Source organism: Thunnus thynnus, chromosome 20 (assembly GCF_963924715.1).
Source record: "Thunnus thynnus chromosome 20, fThuThy2.1, whole genome shotgun sequence".
Taxonomy (NCBI): Eukaryota; Metazoa; Chordata; class Actinopteri; order Scombriformes; family Scombridae; genus Thunnus; species Thunnus thynnus.
This window is the reverse complement of record NC_089536.1, coordinates 9984828-10008068: the sequence shown is the minus strand read 5'-3', so window position 1 is coordinate 10008068 and position 23241 is coordinate 9984828. Positions and strand designations below refer to the sequence as shown.

General features: G+C 39.5%; 2 protein-coding genes across 2 annotated transcripts; one reads left to right on the top strand and one right to left on the bottom strand.

Annotated features, from left to right (window-relative positions):
- Positions 1 to 793: 793 nt before the first annotated feature.
- Positions 794 to 12437, bottom strand: msh2 (mutS homolog 2 (E. coli)). The gene is made up of 16 exons (XM_067577121.1): positions 12190 to 12437; positions 11797 to 11945; positions 8849 to 9133; positions 8166 to 8312; positions 7710 to 7859; positions 7444 to 7577; positions 6815 to 7014; positions 6063 to 6172; positions 5807 to 5930; positions 4147 to 4297; positions 3944 to 4041; positions 3368 to 3613; positions 2210 to 2414; positions 1880 to 2127; positions 1515 to 1690; positions 794 to 1082 (listed from the first exon to the last, which is right to left on the bottom strand). Exons 1-16 carry the CDS (start codon positions 12395 to 12397, stop codon positions 906 to 908), a joined length of 2808 nt encoding a protein of 935 aa, XP_067433222.1. The 5' UTR covers positions 12398 to 12437; the 3' UTR covers positions 794 to 905.
- Positions 12438 to 14466: 2029 nt separating this feature from the next.
- gch2 (GTP cyclohydrolase 2) lies at positions 14467 to 22910 on the top strand. The gene is made up of 6 exons (XM_067576717.1): positions 14467 to 18180; positions 19458 to 19567; positions 20356 to 20411; positions 20957 to 20988; positions 21118 to 21202; positions 21892 to 22910. The coding sequence occupies exons 1-6, from the start codon at positions 17889 to 17891 to the stop codon at positions 22019 to 22021; spliced, it is 705 nt and encodes a 234-aa protein (XP_067432818.1). The 5' UTR covers positions 14467 to 17888; the 3' UTR covers positions 22022 to 22910.
- The last annotated feature ends 331 nt before the right edge of the window (positions 22911 to 23241 follow it).

The following is a 23241-nucleotide window of genomic DNA, read 5'->3' as shown; positions in this document are numbered from 1 at the left end:
TACAAATATCAATAGTTATTGAAGCCTGATAAAATCATTTTAACAGCTGTGATCGCAAACCTCTAATTTGTATTTTGAGTTAAATCTAGTAGCTACAAAGTGCATCTCATAACTCTTTGAAAGTGCCACAAAATACATTGAAACCCATAAGTTCAAGTAGAAATAGTTTTGTTGGTAGATTGTTGTAGTTCTCACAGAGGTGGCACTGATTTACAGAGAATACAGCTGTCTACATTTTGTCTGTGTACTGTACACAACATTTTTAGGTACATTATTTCACAGCATTAACTGTATGTGGTGGCTGTAAAATCTACACAATATAGCAGAAATGAGCTTTTTAGGTGTTCAAATCCACAGAACATGTCAGGCTGAATTTTGGGGAAATGTGTAAAAAAAAGAAAAGATTACATCTAGAATATCTTCATTTAATGTAATAGTGCAGCTGTTTAAAAACAAACAAACGTTGAAGCTTGGATTTTAAGTTTTCATTGAAGGTATCAGTAGCAAAACAGAAATTTTGGAACAAAGATACTGAAATTATGTGACACTGTTGCAGTGTGGAAAAGATTTTTCCCTTTTTAAATGAAAGAAACATACAGGTAAAATTTAGTTAAAGTGGTAAATCTGTAAGTGGGCTGCACTATCTGCACATTCAAAGCTGTTACATGCAGCTGTGTGGTAGAAATGTATTCATCAGTGTCCAAACACATCTGATCATAAAAAAAAGCTCATGACACACCACATGTCATGTAACTACAATAACATGGTCAAAAAAAAACAAACTCACAGCACATCTAGGAATAATTCTTTATTGAAAAACTATACAATAGAAGCGCTTTAGTGTGGTTACCTACAGTATATGAGCTTTGACGGTCATGAGTACATAGATTTGAGCATAAAAAAAATTAAGCAGTTTTTACAGGAACACAGCGTGCGAGGATCTCTGAGATGAACGTGTTTTTCTTGGCCATCAGCTCCTCCTTCATCCTCTTGAGCTCGGCCTTCACCTCCTCTTCAGTCATGGTGGCAGCAGGAATTGACTTTGCCTTCTCCAGGAAGTCTTGGATCAGGTTTTCCCCGACCTGATAGAGAGAAAAAAAACATATTTCAGACAAGATTACAATTTTTACAATTTGTTCCTTATTTCCCTGCATGGGATCAGTGAAATTTATCTTATCCCATCTTTCTGCATCAATAGTGCATCTCCTCCTTATGCACATTAAAGGACAGGTTCACTATTTTCCTTTCTGACTTAAGATAACAGTCAGGTGCCCAAATGAACACAGAAACTGGTTTTGCTCGCTGTAATCATTCCTCCTATCAAAACAGCCTGATCTGCTGTAGCTCAGGTGAAAGAGCAGGTCGGCCGTTAATCACAGGGTTGGTGGTTTGATCATCAAATGTCAAAGTGACCCTGAGCACGACCAGCTGAGTCAGTCCACCTGTCAACTATGCAGACAGGATATGATGTCACGTATCTGGGCTGGGATGACAGCAGGAGAACTGAGCCCTACTTGTTTATCTGTTCGTCGTCTCTTGGCTTCGGGCTCTTCCTCCTGTTCCGACTTCTCCCCTGCAGGCTCCTGGAACTCCTCCAGCTCTTCGGCCTTCTCCTTCGCCATGGCAACCACCGATGGCGGGAAGCAAGCCAGCTCGGCGACATGGATTCCAAAACTCTGGTCACACACACCTGTACACACAGTGAGGGTTGCGTCAGTTTGGAGCCTTTTTAGGCACTTATCACTATATCTCTGCAGATATAAGAATATGAACAGGAAGTAGAAAGATGTTCCAGAGAGAAAACTTAATAAAACTAAGGAAAAAGTTCCTTTATATCAGTTTACATCCATATTAGGGATAGAAAATGCAGAAAACTGACCTGGTTTGACTCTGTACAGCATGGTGAGTGTGTTGTGGGAGGTCAGGGCCGTGACGTGCAGGTTGTGGACGGTGGGCTGCTGTGTGGCGAGCGCCGTCAGCTCGTGGAAGTGAGTGGCAAACAGGCAGAAGCTGCCGATCTTGGAGGCAATGTGTTCGCTGATGGCCCAGGCCAGACCGAAGCCGTCGTACGTGGACGTGCCTCTGCCCAGCTCGTCAATTATGATGAGCGAGTTCTCCGTGGCCGAGCTGGAGATACAACAGTGAAGTTGAGACGAGGTTTGTGTATCACTTTTTTTGTTTTTTAGTGGACTCGTGTGTGTGTTTTTACCGCAGAATGGCAGCCGTCTCCAACATCTCGGACATAAAGGTGGACACTCCTTTCACCTGGCTGTCTCCCGCTCCTACCCTGGCCAGGACGCTGTCAATCACGCTAAGCTCCGCCTTCTCACAGGGCACAAAGCAGCCGATTTGAGCCATCAGAGCGATCACGCCCACCTGACGGATGAATGTCGACTTGCCGCCCATATTTGGTCCTGCAGACAAGAAGAGAGGGTAACTAGATAGTGTATTATGTGTGATGAGGTTCAACAAAGATACAGAAAAGTTTAGAGTCAATGTTAAAAACTGGGTTTTCCCTCCAATTTAGTTGTTTAAAGATAATCCTGGTTTGTTACAACTTGTTTTGGCGTCTTCATTCTCAGATTTCAGCAATTAATTTGTAGCTCCTTGCAACTTATTAGTTCTGGAAAAAGGAACTAAACTCAGGCAAGACTAGAAACTACAAGTCCCTTTTGTGCATTCTAGTTTAGGTTTCCACCACATATCATGAACCCTGATGATTTGTCTAACTAGACTGACGACAGATTAAAACACAACAGCAGTGTTTGAAATGCATTTTCATAAACGAGGTAGCAACAACATAGAGTTGTCCTGTTGTTCTTGGTGTTAACTGCAGAGTGATGCTGATGTTTGAATAGATGTAATGAATGACTGAGAATGAGACTGGAAACTCCTGACATGATGTCCGCACCTTTTGTCCTTGTATTGATACAAGAGTTGCCCACTACTTCTTATTTTGAGAATGAAGCTGTATGCAAGCTGCCGCATGCTTGGTGTCTGTGTTTGACCAATCAGTGACGTTCAGCCCTGGGATATCCGCCCAATATGTGAACCATCTGACGGTACAGTAGCAGGGCCTTTTTTGGCATTTCTTAGACCCGTGGGAAAGTTACTGAGGAGGCAGCCTGTTGGCTGAGAGGAATTATGGCCAAAACTACAAAGATAAGACTATTCTTAAATCTTTAAAGCTGTGATAATCGTTTTTTCTTTTGCCCAATTGGGAAAAGAAGAACTCCAAGGTGTCATTAGCACTCATTTGAGATCATGTTTCTGTAATATAATCCTGGATTCACTCTCCTTTCAGCTATAAAGTGCATATTTTTTTAAACTGTGTATGTCAGGCGCAGTACAAACGCCTCTTTTTTACCTGTTATAATATAGAAGCTCTTCTCTCCCTGGACGAAGGTGATATCGTTGGGTATGAAGGCGGTGTCTGCGTCTGTCTCCATGCAGGGATGTCTGGCCTGCTGCAGCTCCATACGCCTGCAGCCATCGTCCAGCAGACGAGGCCGAACGTAGGGCACGGGAGCGGAGACGGACGCCACAGCGAAGCTCACCACAGCGTCCAGCTGGGCTATGACATCACTCAGCGTCTGGAGCGGGTCCACATAGCCTGGTGGTTCGAAGAGTTTAAAAACTTGAAATGAATTATCACAGAGATAGAAGTCTGCTGCATGTGCTGGCTCCAAAATGATCAATAAAAATGATCAAAGAATTCCATCAGACCACAATCTCAACAAACCTGTTATTCAAAAGCTCAAAGCAGTGTATAGTTTACTGACCTTTGTAGAAAATGTGAATGAAATCAATTACTAAAGGTCACTCGACAAATTCCATGTGATCATCACTTCCATGTAACTCAGACGTCGTCATTTCTTTCGTCTGTCAAAATCAATGCCATGCTGCTGAGACACAGTGAGCAGCATGTGATGAGAGTCCTCACCTGAGGAAATGTTGATGATCTCTTTGACAATGGCGTTCTGGGCCTCCTCGTACTCCTCCCTGCTCTTGGTGTAGTCCTCGTTCAAGGAGCTGAGCTTACTGTAGACACGTGAAAGTGCACATGCGTGAGCGCAGACCGTCAGCTGACAGAAGGAGCGGGGTTATCCGAGGCTGACATTAGATGTGTGACAAAGTGGGACCGACCTGTTTGTGAAGCGAACTCCGTTCTTCTGAACATCCAGCGTGGTGAACTTCTTGTTGTTCCTCAGAGTCTTCTCTTCCTTGCAGGTGACTCGCAGGTAGAAGCCCAGCATGGCGTTCGACTCCAGCTTCACTGTCTTACCAGCATCTAGACCTGAAACGCACAGTTCCTACAGTGAGCTCAAACTTAAATCCAAGTATGAAAAACAAAGATTTAGTACACATGGATATAAAACGAACTGCTTACTCTTAATCTGGAAAGAACAAGAACTTCTGGTGTAATGCTTGTGTGCATTTTTGTCTCAAATTGTTTTCATGTGTTCTGTCTTATTATCTACTTGTCAGTGATCTGTGAAGCACTTTGAATTGCACACAACATGTAGTGTTATACAAATAAAGACTGATTGATGGATTGACAACATCAAGCAAATTTCAGAAACAAACATTCAGTAAAACCATCCCCACTGCGACATTCTGCTGTGTAAATCAGTTGAGCGGACCCCGATTCATCTTTCTGGTCTCATTTAATTCTTTTCTTTGCTTGGCAGTGGGTGTGTATCGAGTCGGGGGGGTTTCCACTTGTGTATTGTTGTTTCCTACTTGTGTTTGTGTAATATAAATAAATCAATATATAAATATAAATCATCATGCTCTATCACAAAGTGAAAAGCATGTAAACACAATTACTTCAGCTTATTGATTGTAGGCAAAATGTTCCTGTTGTCACATTACAAATTAATTCAAAGAATGTAAACACGAGCACTCTGGGATATATAATCAAACCACATCAACCATGTATAATTCCACCTTAAGTTAGTCATATAAGAAGCATTTATAATGTGGTGAATACAGGACAAGACAAGCAGCAACATTATTCACTGACTTGCAGAGGAAGCATGTTGAGATATTAGGGTATTGTGTTATCCTTCTACAAAATGCTCTCCAAACAATGACCAAATGTTAGTTCTTGTACTTTTAATATGTGAAGAGTTTTTGCCATCAACACAACTGGCCAAAAAATTAAAGGACAACAATGAAAACAATTATGTCAAAGGATTAAAGCTCTAAAATCGAATCTATACTGAATTTAAATCTAAATGACAAAAAATTGTACAATACAGAAAAACACTGAGGGAGGAACAAATAGCTCAAGTTACTTTAGTCTAAAGTAAAGCCTTCTGGTTATCAGACATGATAAATTTAGATGCAGTCTGTAATGGGATTACAATAATTAACCTTCTAGTAAATAAAAAGAGACAATAATAACTCTAATGTTGTTTAATGTTTTATTTGGGATTTTAAAGTCTACGGTGACTCCACATGGAGAAGGATTCATTACAAAGCAGACATTAAGTCTGACCTTTTATGTCAGTCTTTGAGTCAGAGGGATCTGCTGAATTTCCCGCAATCAAAATATTTGGTTCTGAGCACATTATGGCTGCATGGTGTAATCGACTTGCTTTGGCTTTTGGACGCTTTTGCATTCTTGTCACACCACAGATTTAAAAACTCATCAGCAGACGCCTCCCGTGCCTCACTTCCTTAAAATACAGTTCTAAACTTCTTTTAAGACTTATCTCGGTCTCGGCATGTTGTGATATACGGTATGTAATTGTGTGTGTGTTTGTGTGTGTGTGTGTGTGTGTGTGTGTGCTTTGATCACCTAGCTCTCTCGCTGCGCTGTTCAGCACGGTCTGCATGTTCTTCTCCAGGGCGTCCATCTTTTCTCTCAGCTCACTCAACACTGGATCAAACGACGCTTTCACCAGGAACTCATGGTGGTCAATCTAATGTATGTATGTATCACACACACAATATACCCAAGAGAAGACACATGTAAACAACATGCAAAATAGATAATATGCAGACAAAATGCACAAAACAATCTTCCTACAGTGCAGAAACACAAAAGAAAAGACCTGGTTCATGTCCAGAGTCGTCTCAATCATCTCCTGATATTTAGTGAAGTCATTCTGCAGGTCTCTGAGAGGGGAGAGGAACACTGCCTCCAACAGAAACTGGTAGCTACCTGCACACACACACAAAAACAAACACACCTCAGAAATCAATGAATATACTGTATATGCATGTTGGATAGGAAGATAGAGATAGGGAGTATGCACGGAAGATGAAAGAATGCACTACTCTATACATATCCAGGCTATTAATGTGTGGCTAGTTTACTAGGTACACAAATCGTAGAAAACAAATCTTGATATATGACATGACTGCAGTGTGTGTGGTGTAAATCAGGCGGACGTGCATCTCTAGCATCATTGTTTAACTCAGCCTGGCATGATAGATGAACAATATGTGCTGATTCTTGCATCTTCTAAACAACTGTGGATCAGAAAAAGGGGTGAGAATCATGCAAACAAATTGATGTGACATAGCCAGAAAATTTTATCTGAATTCAACATTACTGTGAGAAAATGTAATCTCAGAATGGCCGCTTTAGACTAGACAAGAAAGAGCGCCATGATCCTCTCATTGTAAATCAATTTGGACGAAAGCATCATGTTTGGTATCAACAGTGTAACAAGTGTTTAGTGTGTGTCTCCTATGACACACTGAAAACCCCTGAGATCCACCAAATAATGTTTGAGGAGTGCAGAGTATCTGATCCATCTCTCCATGCCTACAGTTTGACCACACTGGCATCAAGGCGTACCTGAGTATCTCTCCAGGGCCGTGATGAGGGCAGGGATGTGGCTCACAGCCTGGTAGACGCGGTAACAGTCCTGCAGGGTCGCCGAGTGACGGTGGAACTTCTTGGCCAGACGGTGAAGATCTGGAAACCGCCGCAGCAAGTCCTCCTGACAGGTCTGTCTCAGCTCAGAGTCGCACACGAAACTCTCCACCAGGTCCAGCCTACACACACACACACACACACACACACACACACACAGTCAAGAGTATCCTCAACAAATGTCAATCTATCCAATAGTTGTTGAAGTATTTAACTGTTGATTGGTGTAAAAAAGATGAAGTACATTTAATATGAATTTGTGACACTGTAAAACAAAACTATATGACAAAAACACAAAGTTCTCCTTCAAGACACTAAAGAAATAATATATAGTATATATGGTTTGCCCAAATAGCAGACTCAAAGACAGATCCTCCACTCTGAGGTTAATGTAGAACAAACGACTCAAATCTCTAACTAACAGGACTTTAATGACCTGTATGACACATGACTCATGGGTAGACACATGATTCATAAAAAGTACACACTTTTATTTCAATTAACATTGTAGAAATATCAGATCTCACACTTTATTCCCATCCTTGTATTACCTCTCCTCTATTTTGGTTTTGTCCATAAGTGGTTGTTTGATCCACTGGTTGACGAGCCGCTGACCCTGAGGTGTACGGCACTTGTTCAACAGACCGGCCAATGAATGAGCTCCGCTGGTGTCATCGGGTGAACCCTGGAGGACACAACAACAGTGTGTTTCAATAAAATGATCAATATCCCACACGGCTTCTGTACTGCTGATCCCGGAGTATAAAATATATGTTTGATCATTATCATTGTGAGCCCCTATGAGCCTGGCACTGACCTGGAAGAGGTTAAGAGCCCTGACGGCAGCGTTGTCCAGCCTCATGTACTGACCCAGGTCCAGAGTGGTCAGACTGAAGGAGTTGAAGTTGGACTCGTCAGAGAGCAGTTCGAGGAAACGCACGACTGCAGCCAAGCATGACATAGCCACCTGTGAATGAAACCAAACACACACACGCACTTAAGCGCTTTCAACTATTACTTTTCATATAGTCAATTTGTCTCGCAATGGGTTAGCCTAACCTGACCAGGCTCACTTAAGGTGGGCTGACTTTTAAGGTGGACCAGCTATTCTCATTTTAGTGTCAATCTGAGCCGCTCCTACTGTAAACAGAGAACGGAGAAACATCTGGCTGCTGAGTCTCTCCCGAGTTTTCGCTCAGCCACCCCCTTCTTCTTATATTCTACTTCTCTTTGGAATTGTCTCATGTAAATCAGCCAACAGTGTACAGTTTACCTGTTTGTCCAGTTCAGGCAGTGTGTTGCTGGCCACAGTCTCTCCTCTTTTGGCTCTCAGCAGCCTGTTGAGATCCTGGACCATGTCCTTGCTGCTGAAGTCTGCTCTCTTCCTGTCAGAGACCAGCATGCCGCTTCGCTGGACCACCTGCACAGACACATAATCTATTCATACCATAATCACAGTGTGACGGACTATGTTTATGCTCTTATATCAGGATATCTGCGAGTTTCATCAAATTACATTAAAATGTTTAATTTAGAGACCCCCTCAAGACATGTGTTAATATTCTACTTGGAACAATAATGTGTCTGATATCATTTTTTCACAGAAAAAGTTCAATGACCTCGTTAAAATCCAGAGGTTACATGTACATACTGGGGCAGCAACTAATGATTATTTTCGTAATTGACTAATCTGACAATTATTTTGTCAATTAATCACATTTTTTATAATAAAACATCAGAAAATAGCAAAAAAAATCTACTACAGTACTACTACTATAGTGCAATTTGATGTCTTCAATTGTCTCGTTTTGTCCGAGCAAAAACGTCATTTCAAGATTTATTAAACTAAATTTGAGAAGTAATATGCTATTTAGAGCTTAAATTTACGTAAGACCTTCCCAAGAATTGCTTCAAATATATATTAAGTTGTATTGAGTATAACTGACTTTAACGTACCTCCCGTAGTTTATTCCCTTCAGGGTTAGCTTCACCCAGGGCTAAGAGACACTCTTTGGGGCTGATTTGGACAAGCAGGGACTCCAGGTTGGAGAAGATCTCGTTGTCTGGAAACTCACACACTCCCATCGTCCTCTGAGCTGCGTCCACATAGCCCACCCCGACCACACGCTGCCCGTCAGCTCCTGTAGCAAACCGCACGGCTACAACTCCGGCGCAGCCCTCCGCTCCGCTTCCACCGCCAAACAGGATCTCCTCAAACTGAGTCAAGTTTCCTGGAGAGGCCTGAGTTCAGAAGAGACGGACGAGGGGAACAACAGAAAGAGGCACAATGACGGGGAGAATCATCAGCTTTCAGAGGAAACATACTGTGATTTTCATATTATGTTATTGTTTTTAAAAAGTCAGACGTCCAAATTCATGACTTTAACTAGTTCCATTTTATGTAGCTGATGTGTCATCCTTATAGTCGACTTATAGAGTTTAGTAGCAACTGGAGAAACAGGTAAAATCTCTTTTATTGTAAAGAACACTGAATAGTCTTTTTTTTAATCAGACGGACAGAGGAGTCTTTGAGGATTCTGGAAATACATTCAAAGATGTTTAGTGTTGATAAAAGACCTACTGGGCTTTTTTAAAATCTTGCCAGGTTATCTTTCAAAAGAACTGATGCACTGTGACTCAAATGTAATAACACATGAGACGCACAAACCAGGGCTAGATTTCATTTAAAAAGCTAACAAATAACTTACTGATGTTTCTTTTTAATTTATTTTTTTTTAACATGTAGAGTTGAACCAATTACTCAAATAGTCAACTGACAAAAAAATAAATGAATCAGCAACTAATTTGATTAATAATTTCAGTAAAGTAAAATCAAACAGTTGCAGGTTCCAGCATCTCAAATGCTTTTCTTTGTCATATATGATAGTAAGCTGAATATCATCCAGCTTTGATAGCATGTGATCTCGAAACAAGAGCCTAAATTGGAAAAGAATCTTATTATGTGAAAACCAGAAGTACAGACAGGCTATTTGTAATTCCCGATGTCACTGGAAGATATAAAAGGGCTGGATAGAAACCAGACGATCTGCAACCTTTGTAATGACAACCGTCTAGGAGACGAGTATATTTCTGTTTGAATGTAAGAATGTAAGCATAATGAATTACAGGGAAAGGTGTTATTTAAACCGTCCATGTATGTTTAAATTAATTTTGTTATTACAAATCAGATAAGCCAAAAGTTATTTGTAAATTAGGTGGCTTTTTGAACAATATCCTTCCTTTGTTTAAGTAGCATATGTTATACTTTATCCATGTGTGTGCCATTGCTTTGTTATTATTATACTGTATGTTCTGTTTGTACTCCATCATGTGATTATGGTCTCGCCTCAAAATAAATAAATGAATGAATGAATTGCTGGTCTGATAAAACAAGCTATTTTAACATTTCACACTATAAAGGGCATTTTTCACTATTTTCTGGCATTTTAACAGCCAAAACAATTAATAAAGATCACGTGCAAATTAATCGATAAAGAAAATAACTATTAGTTGCCTTATTTACATGTATGAAGAGCTCTGTTAGATGTTATGTGTTCCAAAACAAACAGGTCAAAAACTGTGTGTAACATAACTTTAATTGTTTCTGAGAGATCTGCTACATATTTAGGAATAATATTGGACCAGTCACTCTCTTGTACATCTGTTGTTACTAGAATATTATGAGAGTGACAGTAAACTTAAGTTCCTGTGTTGCAGAATGGGGCATTTTGATATTCCTAATATGAAACTTCTTGTGTCATCATCGATACAATAGATTTATGATCATCCCTGTTGGTGATATCCAAAATAAATGTATGTATTTACTGAATGAGTCTCCTTGAATTGAATTGAATTTAGAAGTGCAAGATTGCTGCCTGTCCGTAGAGAACAACAGAATCTGCATCATATGTATAATATCAACGGTGGGGATGCTCCTGAATATTTGTGTTTACAGAAACACATTCAACATGGCTATAATACCAGGGCCATTGTGTGATCATGCAAATAATGTAGCCAGAGACTCTTTTTATACTGACAATGGATGTTTTGTGTCATGAAGTATGAAGTTGACAAAAACTAAGAGGGACTTTCAGTGGTCAGGTCAAAGCTAATGTATGGAATAAGGTTATTAATGAGATTTTATGTGTGCTTTTAATCTGTTTTAGTTGTATTTTGGTGGATATTTATGTTTTGGATTAGGTTGCACTCATGTAGTTTTAATAATCTAAAGTTCACTTTTACATGTTCTCACTTTAATATGTTATTTCTTGCACTGGTGTGTTTTTGTAGATCCAAAAATAAATCAAAACAAAATGTGATTTTTTTTTCTGTACACTTGCCATCAGGGCTGCAACTAACAGTTATTTTCATTATCCATTATTTTCTCAATTAATTAGTCGTTTGGTCTATGAAGTGTCAGAAAATGGTTATAAATGTTGATTACTGATTCCTTCTCTACAGGGTCCAGTGGAAATCAAACATACATATGAGAAAAAAAGAAGACACAATAAACATAAATATATAAAAAACAAATACAGAACTCTGCATCCCTGAGTAGTAAAATAAATTAAAATGTTATAGATAAAAAAAAGCCTGACGTGATGTCCTAAAATGTCTTTTTTTGTCCCAACCAAGTGTATAACCCAAAGATTATATATGACTAATCGTTGCAGCTCTATTTTCCATACGTTGATACTTCAACCATATCAGCCAGCCTTTGTTAATATTATAATATATTCAACACAGACACATAATACACAAAGCAGGACAACACAATTCACAACTGATACAGTGAAAGTGGGACATCATCATTGCAAGACAGCAGCTCATCTTTATTTAAAAGGCTAGATGAAATATAAACAAACACAAAACCACAAAGTCTGATGTCATTGTCAAAACAATACCTTGTACTCAATCTTCCAGTCGTGCTCCTTGCTGCTCTTGCTGTGGTTTCTGTACACTTCTACTCTGTACTGCCTCACCAGCAGCAAGTCTTTCACAAAGGCCTCAAAGTTGAGCTTGCTGAGGACCACACTCTCCAGCTTGCGACTCCCTGTTGACGAAACAAACTCAGATTAACTACACATGAGCCCACGATGCCTCTGCTAGCTTTCTATGCTAGCACGAGTATCCGTCTCTATGCTCGCTTAGCTTGCGGACACATTTAAATCTGAGTCAATGCATAAGACAAAAACACGCAACTAAATTAGCATGCTAAACAATAACTTGTCACTGATAAAATACATTTTGCAAGCTAGCCAGCTACGTGGTTAGCTAGACTATAGAGGCTAGGTTACCTGAGCCCAAATTTTTGATGACGCCATTCGTCTTGAAAACCTCCTTCGCCGCGAATATGGCGTCTTTCCCGTGAACAGTGTAGTAGTCGTTGCGGTCGAATATTCTGAAAGTAGAGTCCGGTTTCTCCGGCATGGAGAAAAAGAAGTTTAGGAAGCCATGCTCGGCTACACTGTCCATGGACAGGTTCTGTTTCGGTTGCACCGCCATGCTGGATGAATCTCCCGCCAGGGCTCCCTGCCAAACAGGAAGCTACGTTGCATTGTGACGTGTTGCCATGGAAACGGGGCGGAGCTAACTGTCAGTATCAAACAATAAATTTCTTCAATATCTGAATGTACGAACAAAAACATATGTAAGCTTTTCAAGATATTTATTTAACTATATTTTAATTATACCCTTTAATCAGCTGGCGTGTTTGTAGACTCAAGTTGTATAAACACAAGTGCTGTAAAGTTGTTGTATACTTGTTTCAATAAAGCTGTTTATAAAAATTAAAAAAAAAAAAAAAAAGTAAAGTTTTTATCAGCAGCTTTGTCTTTTTTGTCTTGGAAATGAAATGTATTACAAAAAATTGGAGAAAAGAATTTAAATTCATCCATTCACTTTAATCATTGTCTTTTCATTTACAATTATTGCTCTTGCTTTGAGTTTGCTAGTGCTTTCTATACTTTTGATCGTTAAAGATTCCCTCCAGAAATGTTTTAAGTTGTAGATAAAATACTCTACTTTGAATAACAATGTGTATCTAATATGGTTTTTCCACAAAAAAGTTCAATTATCTTATTGCATCTAAGCCTTCTCCCTCATTAAGTTGAAGTTTAACTGCTGGTCAGAAGATATTTCTTCTTCACTGTAAAGTTCATTCTCAGTGTTTGTGCACTGCAGGCTTCAAGTTTCCACATCACACTTGTGTAAGTTGAATATTGGACCAGGATTAGCTCCAAACTATTTGTGATGTCACAAATCATGCTTGTAGGCCTGCGCCTTAAAATTGGATTTTCAGTGAGCACAGAGAAACTTTCCACTTTCTGCAGATTAATGTGAAAACAGCCTTCTGGTGTCATGCATCATTCTGCACAGTGAAGCTCAAACATCCAGCTGTAGGAACAAGAAGAAAAACATATTGTTGAGTTTTCTTCCTTTTGTTTATTTTTTAAAGCAGCTTATTGGCAAATTTTCACCACCAACTGCCTGAATAGGTGTAAAAACCCTTTCATTCCTCTATCAGTGAATGTCCTAAACCCAGTTCATAAGGAGGGTGTGAAATGAGTGGGTACATTGCACATATTTGAATGCATAGCACACTCTCTGTGCTATGTGCTTTATGTCTGTAACTGCACTTTAATTGTATGTATTTTTTATGTGGCAGCCTTTATGTCCAAGACAAATTTCCCTAGGGACAAATAAAATAATCTTGAATCTTGCTCCATTGTCTCCAGCGTCCACTACCAAAGTGTTTGTGTGTGTAAGAGCATGTGAGAGGTTCCTTTCAGGATAACCGATACCGTGTTACATAACAAATTGGGTTATATTGTCTTTCAGTAGACATATTGGTCTTATAAAAAAAAAAAACGTTTCACCTCGACCAGTTTTTTTTTAGAAGCATTGCATGCTAGTTTCATGTAAACAGCTTTGAAACAATTTCATAGAATCATTTTTGTACTACAAATATAATAAATGATCACATCCAATAATACAAACTTGCAGAACATTAAACATTGCAGTCTATTTATATCACATACTCTAACATTATGGTTATGCTGGGGAACATTTAGGTGTGCATTGCATTATTTGTTGTGGTCATTTAATTTTCAAATGTTTGATGATTTTTAATCATTAGTTCTGAGGATTTGTTGTTGCATTGTGGCACAGGCTACAACAATAAACTTGCATGGACTGGATGGATGTAGCAAGTATTATTTTCTTATAACAGGCTACAGCAGGAAAAACATGTAATAACTCAGTAGAATAAGAAGAAGAAAAACAGTGATCTTTGAAAGCTTAAACATTTTTTTAAATTTATATTTTAGTCTTTTGTTTTTATCTTACATAATGGAAAGGAAAAGCACTAAAATGGGATGTTGAATTGTTTATTTGTGTGCATTTACACCAGTTAGTTTCAAGTATGTATTTCAGTATGTATATTGTGGTTTCACTGCTTTTGGGTATACAATTTTTGGGCATTTTGGGGTATATTTACAGTACTTTGAGTGTTTTCACTTATTCTGGCTGATTAGACAGCTACTCAGGTTGTAGGTGAGATATGCTGGACTCTATGTACCAAAAATAATCATAAAAGCGGAGTTTGTCCCACCTAGCAGGTGCAACAAAGCTAACAGCAGAGAGAGGGACATGTCAATCAAACACAGTCTGAAGACGCTCCCGAGAAGATTAAGCAAAATAAGTAAAATCATCTGTGTGCGCCTTTTTAGAGCAAAACATGAAATTGTTCAGCTGAGGGGAAAATCAAGCATAGAAACAAAGGCAAGAATTGTTGTGTTATGGTGACTGAAGGGTAAAAAGTAAAGGTAATTACATGCATTGCGTGCGAGTATATTGACAGGTCTGCTCCCTTTTTCCAGGATCTGTGAAAACACATGCAGCCATTGAGATTCCAAGAAACTGCATGACTAATGTCTTCAGCTGCGGCCCCATTACAGTCAAACATGCCCTGTTGTTCCAGAACAGGAGATCATACTTTGTTGTCACTTCATTCTCCATTACTGCTCCATTACTGCTTGTATTACCCAGGTTCATTCTTACAAATACTTGGGTGTACATATCGACTGTAATCTGTTTTGGAATGTCCATGTGAGTTCTGTATGCAAAAGGATCCAACAACGACTTCACTTTTTGCAAAGACTCAGTGTGTTTGGGGTTGGACAGGAGGTAATGATGTTATTTTATCATGCAGTGATAGAGAGTACATTACATGTGTGTAAGAGCATGTGAGAGGTTCCCCTCTTGATAACCAATACCTTGTGGGTTATATTGTCTTTCAGTAGATATATATATCCCTCTATTATTCACTCCACAGGTCTCTCTAGACAAGCTACAGTTGTCACTCGCAGCTGGCTGTTGGATACAGTGGCGACCTACACCCTCCAAAACTACAACAACTATACAACATGACCGGTTGTATCATCACCATTATCCTGTCCTGCATTGTCCTCTCTTGACCCTTTTTACAACTCCTTTTTTAATGTCCAGTTCTGTAAGCCATCTGTTTTGTGGATAAACAGAAAGCACTTTCTTGTGTGCACATGTGTTCTGATGTACATAAAGTTTAACCAACTGAAGATCCTTGAATTGAGTCGTTTCTTGTTGTTGTCTGTAACACAGGTATAAGTACACACAAGTACAGCCATCATAGAAGATACAGCTATTATATTCATGTGGTCTTATGACAAATGATCAATTACTGCACAAAATAATGAATGTTCTCTTTCAGCCGTCTCAGGTGATATTAAAGAAAGAATGAAAGAAAGTCTGTCAAAACAAATGTGTAATAGCGTAATGGTGGCGCAAGAGGAAAAGTCACCAAAGTCATTAAAGGGACCTATGTCTGGGAACTATGAATATATCAATCCATCTGTTAGATGTTGCAATTTAACCCCCTAAAAGTGTCGACTTCATGGTGCTGGATGAAAAGCCAGGGCTTTACCAAAGTTAGTTAGCGTCATCCTCTGGAAATGAGGATTGTCTGAACAAAATTTCAATGCAATTCGTTAAATATTTATGAAGATATTTCAGTCTGGACAAAAGTGGTGAATGGACTGAGAGATTGATACCAGTAGTCAAACATTATTTACAGAATTTTTTTTTTTTTTTATTGCAGGAACAAGTTGAAGTTTTAGGAAGCACCTAGGTCAATAAACACCCAAAGTCCAAACTGTCTGTTGTCAAGGAATATACAGCTGTAACCCTTAAAACTGAGTTGACTATGGAGAATTTAAGGATCAGGAGAAAGGATTTAGGATTAAACTTTCCGTTTACACCAATTAGTGAACTGTAAATTACCATAATGGTCACACATCACATTAAGGAAGAGAGAAACTCTCAGCCATAACAGGTTAAGATTAAGGAGGTTACGGTGTCATGAGCCTACCAGCATAATCGTCCTTGTTGGCTGATACTATGTACGATTGTTTTGACTGTTTGTGTTATGTACGGCTATGAAAAGTGTCATATGTGTAACTGTGTCAAGAACTGAAATGAATTTCAGTGTAAGCTGAGAATAATAAAGTGGTATCGCATCGTAAAACAGCCGAGAATCTAAAGCTCACTAATTAACACATTTTATCGTCTGTTTATTCTCAGGCATTTTACACCTTGATTCATGTTAACTGACTCTCAACAACTTGTAAATGAAGTTTAAGTGCTGGAGAAGACTCCCCGCCTATCAATTAAAACGTCTCTGACTCTACAACTTCAGTCCGGTAGATTATTCATTTTGACATGACATTATATTATAATTTTTGATGACACTGAAGCTTTATATCCTCCTCTTGCACCAAACTCTGCAATAATTTACATAAAATACAGTTTGCATGCAATTCTTTTCTTTTTATGTATGGAGAGTCTTACTTGTGACACATGGTCAATAAAATAGTTTTTGATTAGTTGAAAAAAACAACAAAAAACTGCACTCTACCGGCATCACAGAGTCATCCATGTTTCATCCATTATGATCCTGCAGTTGCTGAAATGAATTGATTATTTTACAGAAAAAATAATTGGAAACTTGATAACTGTTTCAGTCATTTTTCAAGCAAACATGCCAAAAATGGTTGCAGCCTCTCAAATGTGACAATTTTCGTCTTGTCTTCTTCTTCTTCTTGTCTTGTCTTATAACACTGTAAACTGAATATCTTTGTTTTGACGCTTGGTCAGACAAAACAAAAAATTTGAAGATGTCACCTTGGGCTGTGGGAAACTGAGATGAGCATTTTTTTTGTCTGCAGATGTGTCTTATTGAATACAGGTTTGAAATAAAGATGTCATAAAACTCTTGCATTTGTTCAAACACAGAGCCTCTGGTATATTTATGGAGATATTTATGTTATGGGAATATTCAGTTCACACCAATACAGCAGTAAATTATACCAGTAGGTCTGCTTCAATGACTTCACTTGAGTAAATGTGTGTTTTAAGACTTCTGGTGCTCTCCTCTTACCCTTCACACCTCTAGATGATCAATGATTTCTCTAGTGGATTACTGTGGACCTGCAGTGTATTTTTCAGTCATTGTTTAGGGTTTATCAGATGGATTGGATTTACATGGAAAGAAGGACAGGAGGCCGAAATGCACAACATATCCACGTGAAGTCATAAGCCGCCCGTTTGCAAGAAAGCGGTCTGTAGAGTTTCTAGTAAACTAACAATCAGAACTAATGAATGGAGACAGCTGATAGGCTATTTGCCAAGTGATGAGAGATGCAGAAAATTAGGTTGCATGCCCTGCTCGGGTTGGGAGGGGGATTGCTCTCTGATGACCCCGCTGACGAAACTAGATATTTTGACGTAGGCGGCAACTTGACGAATCGGGAACGGATGCACACGCGGCACCGGGTAACGCCTTTATAAGCGCGGTGAGCACCGGCAGCAGGAGTAGCAGACCTGCCGGTTTACACAGCCTCAGGACGTCTCTCCATCTCATCTCCCGTCTCTTCCACTGAACATCCAGACGCGCTCCGACATGAACGGCCACTGCAACGGAAAGGTCAACGACGCCGTGGAGGACTTCCAGCGCAACAACAGCTTCAGCGACCTCATCATAGACACCAAGAGGTCCGCCGTGCACCGCAAGCACGAGACGTCCCGCAAAGTGGCGGAGGACGAGTCCCGCTTGCCTACGCTGCAGGCCGCCTACACCAGCATCCTGCGGGAACTCGGGGAGGACACGGACCGGCAGGGGCTGCTGCGCACCCCGCTGCGTGCCGCCAAGGCCATGCAGTTCCTCACCAAGGGCTACCATGAGACCGTCGATGGTGAGTCAACAGGTCGATCTGGAAGATGCTCTTTGCAGTGATTAATGGGATATGATTACTCTTATTGGCTACAGTCAGTGGGTGATTGGTTCATTTTTAACGGGGGAGGGTGGCCCGGTGGGAGGGTTAGGGTAATGTAGGCTAACCCAATTCTTGATAGTATAGTTGCAATTATAATTTCAATTTAATAGAACTGCTATTAGGCTAAATTTTGTGTAGGCCTATTCTTTTACTGGATGTGGACATTAAACATCTTAATAATGCATATTTTTCAAAACAGACTAGTTTTGACTTTACCTTGAATTATGCAGACCAGCTTGACGCCCACTGCTACTACTATTATTATTAGTCATATTTCTATTATTTTTATTGTTATTATTGTTGTTGCTGTGCTTCTCTGTGTCTCTAAACCCAACCTGTCAAGGTATATGGCCGCTGACCTAGAGCCCAATTCTGCACAAACCTGAGTCAGATAAAGGATCAATGAGTCAAGCAGACTAGACTAACATATTTAACTAAACAGCCCCTCTGCCCCTGCAATCTCTCTACTACTAGGGGATGGAGAGGGGGGATGCATTTTGGTCATTTTGCTAAGTACGTGGATGGAACGCCCCCCCCCCTTAAATCGCCTACTGGCTACAGTATTAAGAAGTTGTAATTGTTGACACTGTCAGAGAGGTGTGACTCAACTTTAAGAACTGCAACAATTAGTCCATTCATCCATTAGTCATTGAAATAAAGTTCATCTGCAACTATTTTGATAATCCTTTAGTCGTTTAGGTCATTTTTTAAGCAAAAATGCCAGATTTGATAGTTCCAGGTTCTTAAATGTGACTGACTGGATTGGAGAAACAACAGATTTATTGATATTAACCATAATCAGTCAGTTGCAGCCCTAATTGAAATAAACAGTGTTTATAATGTTTGTGCTCCTCCATAAATGTGCACATCTGGTAGACAAATTATTAGAAATAAGTCAACACAAGAACAACTAAAGCAGAGCTTCCCACAAAAATGATCACTTTTAGTACACTAGTATTTATGACAGAGATGTTGAACAGACTTAACAACAGCTGTCGTAGATGAGATACTATTCAAAACTCACAGGAAACTTCTCATTAATTTCCTGCCAAAAACTTTACATTATTTTCAAATGAACCAATGTGACCTCTATTTTTCTGCATTTCCTCTCTATTTCTAATTCATGTTAAAGCCTACTGAATCAGTTAATTGGATGATATTTCTTAAAGCGTGTTTGTTTGTGCTTTTGCCCGCAGACATCCTAAATGACGCCATATTTGATGAAGACCACGAAGAGATGGTGATTGTGAAGGACATAGACATGTTTTCACTGTGTGAACATCACCTGGTGCCCTTTTTTGGGAGGGTAAGTCTGTATGTGTGTGTGTATTAACCTAATAGGAGTTTTAAAGCTCCAGTGCGGGACTTTTACATATAAATGAGCCTCCAGTTACATTCAAGCCCTTGCCAAACAAGTTAACACAATGCTAATTAAGCCAATCACCGCAATGTTAATCTCTCTGTATTTCACTTTATACAGAGTTTTAAAATCTGGTGTTTGGTGAATTTCCCATGCTGGCTAGATGAATGCATACTTGGCATGCTCCATGGGCAGAACATGCACACCAGGGACTTTTGCCAGCCGAGCCGACTGACCGGTTTGCCCTCTGCTAACGTCAATTTGGTTAAAACATATTAATCATGCGGCTCTTCTAGACTTTCCAAATGTTATCAGACCAAATGGATCAAATTCTGACAGTGAAACGAGTCATTTCACAGGGGTTGTTTGACACTTAAAACAATTTTTCTGCCATGAAAGCTGTAGCTGATGTAGCGACGAGGTAGGCTACAGCTATGACATAAGCACGCTCAACAGTGTTTTTGTAATTACTCGCACTGCCAGAGGGGAGAGACAAAAGTTCCACACTGCAGGTTTAAGACAATACATGCATAAATCAATCTTAAACACAAATAACTGATCTGAAACAATGTATTTGTCCAAGTTCGTGGATGTCACTCTCCTGTGTTTCTGCTTGTGAGCTGATGTGTGCGTTTTTTGAGCATATAATAGGGTCAGCACTGAATTGCTAATATTAACCAGCCTTTGCTCTGATTATGTGACCTCCGCTCACACTGGCTGTCATCTCTTTCCAGGTTCACATCGGGTATATTCCCAACAAAAAAGTGGTGGGACTGAGCAAGCTGGCAAGGTAACAAAACACACACTATACCCTCTTGCTGTCACTGTGGCTGTATGTTTCTGGTGTTATCTCCGGCTGGCTGCGTTCTTCTGTTATCTCAGTGCATTGACCTGGAGGCTTAGAGTCTAAGCCCACTGGCCATCATCTAGTCCCCTCATCGAGCACACTCACAGACACAAGTCTAAACTCTATCCGCTCTCGAACCATGAGAAAATCCCTTCGGACCTGTGGGAATCACCAGTTATCATCACAGCCTCTCTGTCAGCCAGTCTGTCTCCTTAACTCCCTTTCCTACAAATATCGCACCACCTCTGAATACACAAACCCAGAATAACAGCAAAGTCACTGAGGTTTTTAGACAAACTCGCTGTTGGCGAATCTTGCGTGAGATTCAGAGAATTCTGTAGGGTGAATCATTCACAGATGAAGGGTCTGTACAGTTGGATGGCCAGAGTTGAGGCTCGGGGTCAGGGGCCGATGCCAGTCTGTGTTTATCGAAAGATTAATCATTATTACGTTTGATCTTTAATCAGCTTGTGTTCTGGTTTCTGCAGGATTGTAGAGATCTTCAGTCGAAGGCTTCAAGGTACCAAAGAAATTATTCGATATTTGACTTTACATATAATCACAGCACTTTTCTTTGGTTTGACCCGAGAATTTGAATAAAATCTGGTATTATTTGTTTATGTATGTCCAATTATTTTGTTTCTTTCAGTTCAAGAGCGTCTGACCAAGCAGATTGCAATGGGAATATCAGAAGCTCTGAAGCCAAAAGGTGTAGCTGTGGTTATTGAAGCAGCGTAAGTACACACTCACACACCACCAAGATACTTCACATGAAAATGTGAAAATGTTGTGTTTCCTTAAGGGATAGGTTCACTATTTTTTTAAGTCTGTCTTAAAACAACAGTCAGGAGCCCAAAGGAACACTGAAACAGGTTTTGCTCACTGTAATCGTTCTTCCTGCTAATACTGGCCATTAAAAGATACCCTCCAAATGCACTTAGAGTGTGATTGGGGCCAAATCCACAGTCGTCGTTTTGTGCAAAAATGTATTTAAAAGTCTGAAGCTAATATGAGGCTTCAGCAGTCAGACATAGTTACAGTCTTTATAGCATAAGATTCCTTGTTTTTGTTTCCCTGTTGAGCTGCGATGGAAGGACAGTAATGAAAAGAGTGAATTTGGTACTAAGAAGACTGTAACTTTGAAAGATACCCACTTAATTTGACTAATCTTCATGGCTGAAGTTTCAGATAAACTTTTAGATTTTGTCCCTCCTCACTTACATTGTATGCACAGTAAGAACAGGAGGAATGATTACAAGAAAAACCTGTATCAATGTTCATTCGGCCATCTGAATATTGTTTAAGACGGACTTGAAAAACTGCAAAAACATATCATTTAAACACATGTTCTTTAGGTCAAATAAAGCATGTTTAGGCTGCAAATGCAGTTGAAAATCTGAGCCAAACGTTTGTGTGTTCGCAGGCACATGTGTATGGTCATGCGTGGCGTCCAGAAGATGAACAGCCGCACAGTGACGAGCACCATGCTGGGCGTTTACCTAGAAGACCCCAAAACCCGGGAGGAGTTCCTGACCCTCACAAACCACGCTTAACAGGCGTCATACACCATTCACTCCCGAGCCTCTGTATACAGTAGCACACAGAAAGCTCTAGACTAAAAGCAGATCCGCATCTGACTTTAGTTTACAAGAAAATCATCATAAGAAAGCTGATGTTTGATGCATGATCCGAGCCAACTCTGGAGCTCACCTCAACACACTGAAGCCTGAAAGATTTCAGTCCTGCTGCTGAAATCCATCATATGAAATCACTGTGAACACAACAGGAAACATAGGGTGCCTTTGATAGATATTTTACAGTCTTACATGGCAAAATTGTTGTTATTAAGTATGAAACTTGGGTGCAATGTTGTAATGTGACAATACCTTCCTTTACTTATTTTTTCTGATGGGAATATCCTTGGTGCTTGGTGCAAAGTGGTACTCTTACACCTTACCTTGCTTTTATTATTGTATTTCGTATCCACTGATTGTACGAATTTAACAAATGGTCATTTATAAATACCTTTATAAAGTCTTTGTAATATATATACATATATATATAAAATTTTTAAGATACCAATCAAATTATTATTTCTGTAGTCCAAAGAGTAGAACAGATGGATGTACTGACTAGATTTTTGGTTTTGTCAATGACCACTGTAGTATGTATTTTGAAGATTCTTTGCTTAAATAAAATGATGCAAACATTATGGAAGTTGTCCTTTGTGTAAGTCGATGAGAAGTAACAGCCCATGCAAAGTTAGTGTATTGAACAGTAACAGATAAATTGGCATTTCCATGCTACTTAAGTAAATCTGCTTGATTCTGCTGTTGATGTATACCGCAGTCCCAAAATGCATTGCAAAAAGCAAATATGGGGAGCTACTCACAGCTCCAAAAAATAGATTGTGGATGGTGATGAGACAGCTCCAAAAGAGCTGTGTGTTATCATTTCCAAGTGTCAATGGATATGTCTTTAAATGTCTTATTTTGTACAAACAACACTCCAAAACCCCAGAGATAATCAGTTTACTATCATGTATGACAAAGAAAAGCATTAAACCAGAGCTGCAACGATTAGTCAGTGTTATTAGTTGCCAACTATTAAATTACTCTCCAACTATTTTGATAATAGATTAATCGTTTTGAGTCTCTGGTTCCAGCTGAAATGTGATTATTTTCTTGTTTCTTTAGTTCTCTATGATAGTAACCTGAATCTCTTTGGGTTGTGGACTGTTGGTCAGGACAAAGCATCTTATGTGCATCTTGAT